Source organism: Montipora capricornis, chromosome 2 (genome assembly GCF_036669925.1).
Source record: "Montipora capricornis isolate CH-2021 chromosome 2, ASM3666992v2, whole genome shotgun sequence".
NCBI lineage: Eukaryota > Metazoa > Cnidaria > Anthozoa > Scleractinia > Acroporidae > Montipora > Montipora capricornis.
Window position 1 is genome coordinate 67,326,475 of NC_090884.1, and position 8,595 is coordinate 67,335,069.

Consider the following 8,595-nt stretch of genomic DNA (forward strand, 5'->3'; position numbering starts at 1 on the left):
AAAACAAGCTTTCCTCGTGTCTGTTTTGTCTTTTTTTTCTCGGGAAGCTTCTTGAGCGGTTTGCGGTTTTGCCGTCATGGCTTCAACTTATCGGGGAAGAAAGCAGATGTGGTCCATTGGCTAGGGCGTTGGAATGCCATGCAGTTTTTACTCGTACGCCCGTTTTCAATTGCCAACTGTTTGTCTCCTGCCAGTTTGGGGTTTTTAACCAAGTTATGTTTTCGTTTGTTTTGCCTGTGAACGAACATGATGGCGTAAAACACTTCCACCTTTACTCAAGCATTTGCGTCTTTGTTACAACTATTTCGCCTTCTTTCTTTGTCGTTGTTTTATTGCAACCCCTCACATTTTTAACCACATTTTTCTGTGTTCTCCTTAACAACCAAGCTCCATATTATTGACAAACACAGCGTATCTTGAATCGTTGTTTTTCCCTTCTGTAGAGCAAATTGCAAGAGTTGGAGAGGATGGCCTCTTACCGAAAGGCCAAACTGAATGATAACTCAGCATTCTTACAGTTCAACTGGAAAGCCGATGTTGTTGAGTCATGGATTGGTATGTGGTAACACTGGTTTTGATTGTTAGCGTGTGGTATTCAATTGAGTGCCATTAGTCAATCGCTCAAATTTCATTATGCCAGTCACGGAAGCAAAGCGCGTGTGTTCGATAAGATGGCGCGAGATTTTAAAAGTTGACGACCAAGGGTAGCAGTTTAGAGATTTTGAAGATTCTCAAACGTTGTTCGAAGTCCTGAAATGCTTTTATCTTGTGTTAACGCTGCTTTTCTCCCTTTTATCGATCAGGTGACAAGGAAGGAATAGCTCGGTCAGATGACCTGGGACGAGATTTGTCATCAGTGCAAACTCTTTTCACGAAACAGGTTGGCAAACTTCTTTCAACTATAAGTTCTTAAAAAGAAGGAAATTGAACCTTGTCAGTTACAACTGAGTTTTATTCATGTCTTTAGCTAAAGGACAACAGTATTTACTGTCAATATCGTACATTAATGACGTTTGTTGCTTTTTGATTTAGGAAACTTTTGACTCCGGACTTCAAGCCTTTGAAAATGAAGGTATCGCACGTGTGACAGTACTCAAGGATGAACTGGTCCAATCACAACACGAGCAGTCAGCAGCCATCATTAAACGTCACGATGACCTTATTAGGAGGTGACTAAATTTTCTTTTCAATGAGTGGGTGCTTTGTTGTGACGTTCCGTAGAGGCTTCAAGACAGTATGCATGCAGGTGTTAGTAAACTTGAACTTTGTTGTTGTTTTATCCAGGTGGGAACAGTTATTGGAAGACTCTAGGACCCGGAAAGAACGTCTGCAACATGCACAGGATCAATACAAAAAGGTTAGTGTAGCATGGTCTTACGGTGTTTGTTAGAGCGAGTTTCAATGGATTGTCGTAAAACCAAAACCAAAGAAATTACTTTGGCCATTAAAAAAGGACGAAGACAATCCAGTAAACCAATCAAAACTCGAAAATGTGCACGCGCAAGCCACGATTGGTTTTGGTTTCACTTCTGTTTGGTTGGAAAAATGGCGCGAGAACTTTCAACCAGTCACTGAGTGAAGTAAATGCAAAACCAAAGCAATTCGCTAATTACGTTCGACACGCAATTGAAAACCACTCTATTAGTTAGAACTCGTTTGTCTTCTTGTCCTGCGTCAGGTGTCTTGGTGATCCTCCGATAGTTGTAGTAGTCAAAGAACTGACACTAACTGTCTCGTCTCCTCTTCTTTTAGGTGGAAGATCTGTTTTTGTTGTTTGCCAAGAAGGCGTCTGCTTTCAACAGCTGGTTCGAGAATGCTGAGGAAGATCTCACCGATCCTGTACGCTGCAACTCTGTTGAAGAAATACGCGTAAGTTGATGGCTCTCTGGTCAATGGTATTTTGTTAGGCGGTGTATGGGATTGAGTGCTTGACTTAAAGGAATTTTGCATAAGAAACGAGCTTGCGATTTTCAAGCATGGCCTTCTCCAGTTTTTATGACGTCATGTTGACTACACGGTTCTTACTGCTGCTACGGTGATGTTGTTAGTTATTATTACTTACGATAGAACCTCTCTCCTTCCTTTTATAATTTGCTAGGCCTTGCAAGATGGGCATGCAGAGTTTCGTGGCTCCCTGGATCAAGCTGAAGATGACATCATGATGCTCAGAAAGCTTGATAGACAAATCAAGAGTTACAATGTCTCTATCAACCCGTAAGTAGCCGATTAAACTTTGTCTCGAGTTCAGATCCCTCCATTATATACGCAACAGAATATCGCGTTTCTGATTGGTCGATGACGAATGCATTAATAGGTTGTATGGTGCAATACGGAAGATGCGTAGAGTGCTTTTACTGATTAGATAATTAATAAAAAATCGTATGAACTTGCACTTGCATTTCGTGTCACTCGTGATGTTTTTAAAGTTCTCAAATTGCACTCTTGCAATTTTGAGAACTTTCAAAATATTACTCGTGCCCATAAATGCACTCTCGTTCACGAAGCAGCGTTCACAAAGCAGCGGTCGTCTCGCAGTTAATACACAAATTTAGGAATCTTGTTATTGCCCGGCTCTTCCTCTTCCTGTCTACTCGAGGATGTAGTGTCCTTTCATTAACTGCGCTAAAGGTCATACAAAACTTAAGGGAAGAGTGGGGAAGGATTCCCATTTTCTTGGGAACATTCATTGTACCGTCGAAAAGACAACGTATTGCAGGAAACCGCAAATTGAAAGCAAGTTTTTCATGTGAAATCATTTACCTTTTAGATACACGTGGTTCACTATGGAAGCTCTTGAGGATACGTGGGAAAATCTGCAGAAGATAATCGAGGTTTGTATTTTGTCCCAAGACAAAAGCATTAATATATTCACAATTGGTCGCCGCCCCCTTCCGACAACATCCGAGGACTATTCCCTTCATTTAGACGTTGTCACCGACCTTGAATGATAGCTACCCATTTAAAGGGGCTAGGTCACGCAAGTTTAGGCAATTTTAGCACTGATCGAATGGTCATAGAATTAACTCAAATATCAAAATAACTGTTCAAAATTATAGAAGAACTCTAACAAAACACAGGGAAGCCAAGAAGGGACATGGATGGACAAAACTGGAGAGGATTGAAGTGGATAGAATTTGGCCCACTTTTTTTCAAATTTATCTCAATCTATATCAAAATGTCATTTACAAAGCTGGAAAATCATTCTCAGTTGCTATGTGGCCGTGATTTTGCAAATGAAAGACTCTTGCTCTGCCAATTTGACGTTTAGAGCTCATGATTAACAAAATGAAACAAAATTACCTAAAATAGCGTGACCTAGCCCCTTTAAAACTCATACAAATCTTAGACCAGAAATCAGTGCTGGATTCTTTAGGAGGAAAATTGATGCTTTGACTCCTACAATCCGACCCTCGAACGCACAACACCTGAGATTTGCCGTTTGACTTTGACTTTTTAGGAACGCGAAGATGATCTACGCAAGGAGGCTCAACGTCAAGAATACAACGACAACCTGAGGCAGGAATTTGCTCAGGCTGCTAATACCTTCCATGCTTGGCTCACTGACACAAGGTAAGGGACTGGGATTTACTGTGGAAACTGACATTTTTAAAATCAGCGGTAGCTTATACGAGAGATTCGAATTTTCAGATTTTTTCCTTGAACTCGGCGATCACCCACCAAAAATGAACAAAGCGCGAATGTGAATGCGTTTTGTGGAAATTTATACGAATCTGTTTCCGTTTTTATTTTACATGCGTCACTAACTGCAGGCTTTGATCTGTTGGCTTGTTTTCAATTGATTTCAGTGCAACTGAGATAAAAAGTCGTCTGGCGAAAAACGGAAGAGAGAATGTCTTTCTACTTCCGTATAACTTTTGGATAAATAAAGAAAGAAACTTAATTTATATACGGTACAGCTTATAGCTTCCGACGCCTTGTAGGGTTAGTAACTATTGCAGTGTTAAGGAAAAACAGTCGACATCTATTGACGAGTACAGTCAGAGCGAGATTTTCGAACCATCCACGTTCAAGTCATGCGTACTAGCCACTAAGACACAGCCCTCCTCCCCCCTCCCATCCGCCATGTAATTATGTACATGTAATTTGCAAGAGACTAAATTTTGTGACCGATTTGATGTAAGAGTGAGTGTCTTCATTAGAATCCTAAACATTTGTAACTATTTTCAGAGTGGCAATGGTTGACGGACAGGGAGACCTTGAGGATCAGTTGGCTGAAGTCAAGAAGAAGAGTGCTGAGATAGCTGATAGGAAAGAGGACCTGAGGATCCTTGAGGACCTTGGGGCTCAGATGGAAGAGGCCCTTATCCTGGACAACAAGTGAGTGTTTCAAGCTGTGGTTAAAATATAGCTTCTTTTATGAAATGTTGAAGATACCCAGTAGTTACGCTGGCGTAGTCAGGAAAATATCCCAGTGATCTCAAGAAAAGTCAAAGCTATGACATAAGTAGTTAACATTTTTTTTATCAAGGGGCTTACAATAGGCTACTTCGGAAAATACCATAATACTCTTTGTTTGTCCCCCCAAATTTTGCACAAGCATTGTTTTTGTTTCCTCTTGGGACCATTATAAATTATAAGTCCATTATAAGTTATAAATTATAAATTGTAAGTCCCACGAGAAACTGGAACAATGCTTATGCAAATTGGGGGGACAAACAAAGATTATTATTATTTTTTCCCGAAGTGGCGCATTCTTCTTGTAGGTAGACCGCCCACCAAGCATCTCCTTGGCCCTATAAGAAGGAGTTCCGTTTTCATTGTTATCCTTCTCTCTCAATCCCCGCGTTGTCGCCCGATTCTGTAACGCGTCATTTAATTTGCAGGTACACTGAACACAGCACTGTGGACCTTGCTCAGCAGTGGGATCAGCTTGATCAACTTGCCATGCGCATGAAACACAATCTGGAGCAACAAATCCAGGCCCGCAATACCACTGGTGTGTCCGAAGATACACTCAAAGAGTTTACCATCATGTTCAAGTAAGTCTCACTGCTCTTTTACTTAACTTTTTGAGCTGTGCTTCTTATCCAACGAAGGATTCGGAGCGCCTTTGGATTTGCTAATTTAATTTCAGCTTTTATCAAAATCTCCCTCGTCGGTTATCTTGGTGACTGGATAAACGGTTTGCGTAAGGGTGATACGGATTTCCTTTTACTGGTGAAAACCGCGACAATTAAACTACTCTTTTGCGAAGTCAATGCTTAATTGATGTTTTCCTTATCTAAGTAGAATAATTTTTAAGAGGATGTGGTTTTGAAGTTAGAGTCAAACCTTCAGACTCTTTTTAGAAGAAGTCGCTTTGTCTTGGGCGTTGATCCAACGTCATCCATGCAAGGCTGATAATCCAAAATAGCTCTCAAAGATTGCAGCAAAACAGAGATGTAACTCAAAAGATATTTCCATGGCTATAAAAGTAACGGAAGCTACCGTTAGGGGTTCTTTTATTGCACTCATTATACGAAAGCTCTATGGCCGCCTGCGTAGTCTGTCCGCAGGTTCCCGATGTAACGCCCTTTTTATAATGCGTCCTTGTTTTGGATGCCGTAACGCAAAACGCATAACTGATGTATTTCTTGCGCTTTTATCAGGCACTTTGACAAGGATAAGACTGGTTATTTGGATCATCAAGAATTCAAGTCATGTCTTCGTTCACTGGGATACGATTTGTCCATTGTCGAGGAAGGTGAAGAAGATCCCGAGTTTGAAGCCATTCTTAGAGTTGTGGACCCCAATGGGTAAGAAAAAAGTTGAGGCGCTGTTAACGTGTGGAATTCAGTTTAGATAGTCAGCGAAATAGGAAAGTGCCCTTAAAAACGTCTTTCTTGCTACACTTGTGTGTTTCGTAGAGTCGAATTTGCAGAGCCTTTTGAAATGTAATAATAATAATAATAATAATAATAATAATAATAATAATAATAATAATAATAATAATAATAATACTAATAATAATAATAATAATAGTTTATTAAGCGCCACTCTTGCAGAATGAGACTCTTGAATTGCAGTGGTGGGTCATATATACCTTACTGGAAACGTACAGTTACAAAATTATTAAATCTCTCAGTGTGGCCTTTAACTTGCTCATAGCGCTGCTGACCTGAACGCAATTGATAGCCATGGTTAATAGTGAACCGGTTCGTGAGAATATAGCTGAGAGGAGGTGATGTCCTAGCCTTTGATATAAATTTAGCACAAATGGCATCGCGGCGGTCAGCAAGGGATCCGAGCCCAGCACTGCAAAGGGCTGTGTTATAATCGGCATGCGGAAAGATAATGCGGAAAGATAATGTAGGGCACTTACAAATAACTTGTAATTTTGAATGGTCAAATTGAATCAACGCTTGAGCTGAAATTTGACTCAACAACTCTGGTTTCAACCGTCAGGCTTGTGGATTTTTAACGATTTGGTTTAGTGATCTTAAACGATAGCTCATTCCCGCAAAGTGCAAGGGAAAACGGAATTTTTAAAGAACCATGCCGGTGCTTCTCGTCGCAATACTCATAAATACCATACTAAAACATTTTGTCTTTTAAAGACCGGAGTTTGAGTAACAAAATCTGTTAAAATAACTGCAAATCACTGTTTTTTTATGTCGATAATAAATGTGGCTTTCTCTGTGCAGTGACGGCGTCGTGTCAATGGGAGAGTACATGGCCTTCATGATAAGCCGCGAGACTGAAAACGTCGGTTCAAGCCAGGAAGTTATCAATGCCTTCAAGGCATTGACTGAAGGTGGAAAGCGACCGTACGTCACTGAAGCAGAGCTGTACCAGGTAATAATCCAGTGCAATATTATTGCCAAAATATCAGCGTCACCGCAAATGCGGTGTATCGTTACTGAACCATGTGCCATTTCTCTCGATGTCTACGCCACCCTCTCAATCTCGGTAACAAGAACGCGATTTCAAATGGACGCATTTTCCACATCATTGGACGGTTTCAAGTACTCTTCCTTTCCCAACCTTTTAATGAGTGGAACCTGTTCCCTGCCAGTGTTGTAAACTCCGAAACTCTTAAACCAATTTCAATCTCAAATCGGCCTGGTGAACAGAAGTGTCTTATACACCTTATTCCAAATTGGCCGCCATTTTACTTTAGTATTCTCTCGTTTCCATGCAAATTGGCCCTTTTGGCCTCGTTCAAGGTTAAATATTTTACGTTTGAAAGCGAGGCGATAAGGACCAATTTGCAAGGAAACAAAAGAATACTAAAATGGCGGCCATTTTGGAATAAGGTGTGTTGACCATGTGCATTAGCGTGATGTAACCTTACCCCATTATTGTTTCCTTCTTTTTTGTTTCCCTATGAGGATAGTAATATTCAACTTTGCTGTGAGACTTGTAAAAGTTTTTTTTCTTCGTTGAAAAAAGGTGTAAAACATCTGTTCTCCCATGGGGCGTGCACTGTAGCCCTTCCTACTCACAGTTACTAATAAGTATCGAAGAAGTTCAAAAGGAGTCGAGGAGAGACTTTCGCCGACAAATTTAGTTTTCGTGTGTCCAAACCTTTTTATTCTTTAACTGTAGTTCTCAACAATCAATGTTTTTAGGTTTAATTGAAGTGTGTAAGCTTAATTTTGAATTCTGTCCTGTTGCAGTCCCTCACCAAAGAACAAGCTGATTTCTGCATTGATCGCATGAATCCGTATGTAGACGACAAGGGCCGAGAAGTTCCGGGAGCCTACGACTACAAAACCTTCTGCGAGGAGCTGTTCTCTTCTAATTAAATTAAGTGTGGGGTAACAAAAGAGATTGGTTGGTTGGTGTTTTCTCAATGGAAACCTAAAATACCTCACGGAATATTTTAATGGATTTAATAACCAGGACAATACTGTGTTGATGTTCGCAGGTCGCGATGAACATGATCTGCTGCACACAAAACTTAGTATGTTAGAACAAAATTGGCATATCTGGTTTCGTACAAGTGATTGTCACCGTGGTAACATTTAGCCATCAGGCAAGCTTGAAAGTTCCATAATTTTAGAATTTGTTCATTAACAACAACAGTTCTGGGCCCGTGCATGCTTTTAATACCATTAGGAATACTGAGTTTCCTTGTGCGTCGGTTCATTTTTTTGTTGGACCATTCGGTCTAGAAGTATAACTTACAATGAGGCATGCTTCATGCTGGTTAATTCCGTGGAGGCGTTTGGTGCAATGTAGGCGTGTTTTCTACCCGGTCTTCAGTTTTGTTTGAACTGGACAATAACATTGTGTTTTACTTGAATAAGTAATAAAAGTAACCAAGTACTTAATTCATGGCTGTTGTTTTTATTTTTGTTTGTGTGTGTGGGGGGTTTTTTTTTAACTTTGAAAAATGACCTTGGAAAGGAAAAATCGCCGAGAGTTGCCAAATGGTCTACCTCACCTAAGATTCATTTCTATTGCCTTCGAAGAGGCTGTAAAGTCATCTGTCCAATGTCTGATCTTGGGTCATTGCTTTTCTGTTAAAACCCTTTGACTCCTAGGAGTGATCTGTACGTTAATTCTCCTCACAATTTCAATGAAATGTTCGTCAGACAGGTATTGAGAATGAAGAACGTTATCAGCTTAATAGGTGTGATCTTTGTCGGA

The 8,595-nt window shown here is 40.3% G+C and overlaps 1 protein-coding gene across 2 annotated transcripts in view; it reads left to right on the top strand.

The window, feature by feature from the left end:
* LOC138032216 (spectrin alpha chain, non-erythrocytic 1-like) overlaps positions 1 to 8,276 on the top strand; it is a 37,773-nt gene extending 29,497 nt beyond the window's left edge. For both annotated transcript variants that reach the window (XM_068879846.1, XM_068879838.1), the window contains exons 49-61: positions 444 to 555; positions 804 to 880; positions 1,033 to 1,169; positions 1,285 to 1,357; positions 1,753 to 1,869; positions 2,099 to 2,214; positions 2,768 to 2,831; positions 3,458 to 3,570; positions 4,189 to 4,338; positions 4,845 to 5,000; positions 5,610 to 5,756; positions 6,645 to 6,795; positions 7,620 to 8,276. In XM_068879846.1, coding sequence (XP_068735947.1) covers positions 444 to 555; positions 804 to 880; positions 1,033 to 1,169; positions 1,285 to 1,357; positions 1,753 to 1,869; positions 2,099 to 2,214; positions 2,768 to 2,831; positions 3,458 to 3,570; positions 4,189 to 4,338; positions 4,845 to 5,000; positions 5,610 to 5,756; positions 6,645 to 6,795; positions 7,620 to 7,748 — 1,542 coding nt within the window. In that variant the 3' untranslated portion in view covers positions 7,749 to 8,276. The remainder of the gene's footprint in view (positions 1 to 443; positions 556 to 803; positions 881 to 1,032; positions 1,170 to 1,284; positions 1,358 to 1,752; positions 1,870 to 2,098; positions 2,215 to 2,767; positions 2,832 to 3,457; positions 3,571 to 4,188; positions 4,339 to 4,844; positions 5,001 to 5,609; positions 5,757 to 6,644; positions 6,796 to 7,619) is intronic.
* Positions 8,277 to 8,595: the final 319 nt, after the last annotated feature.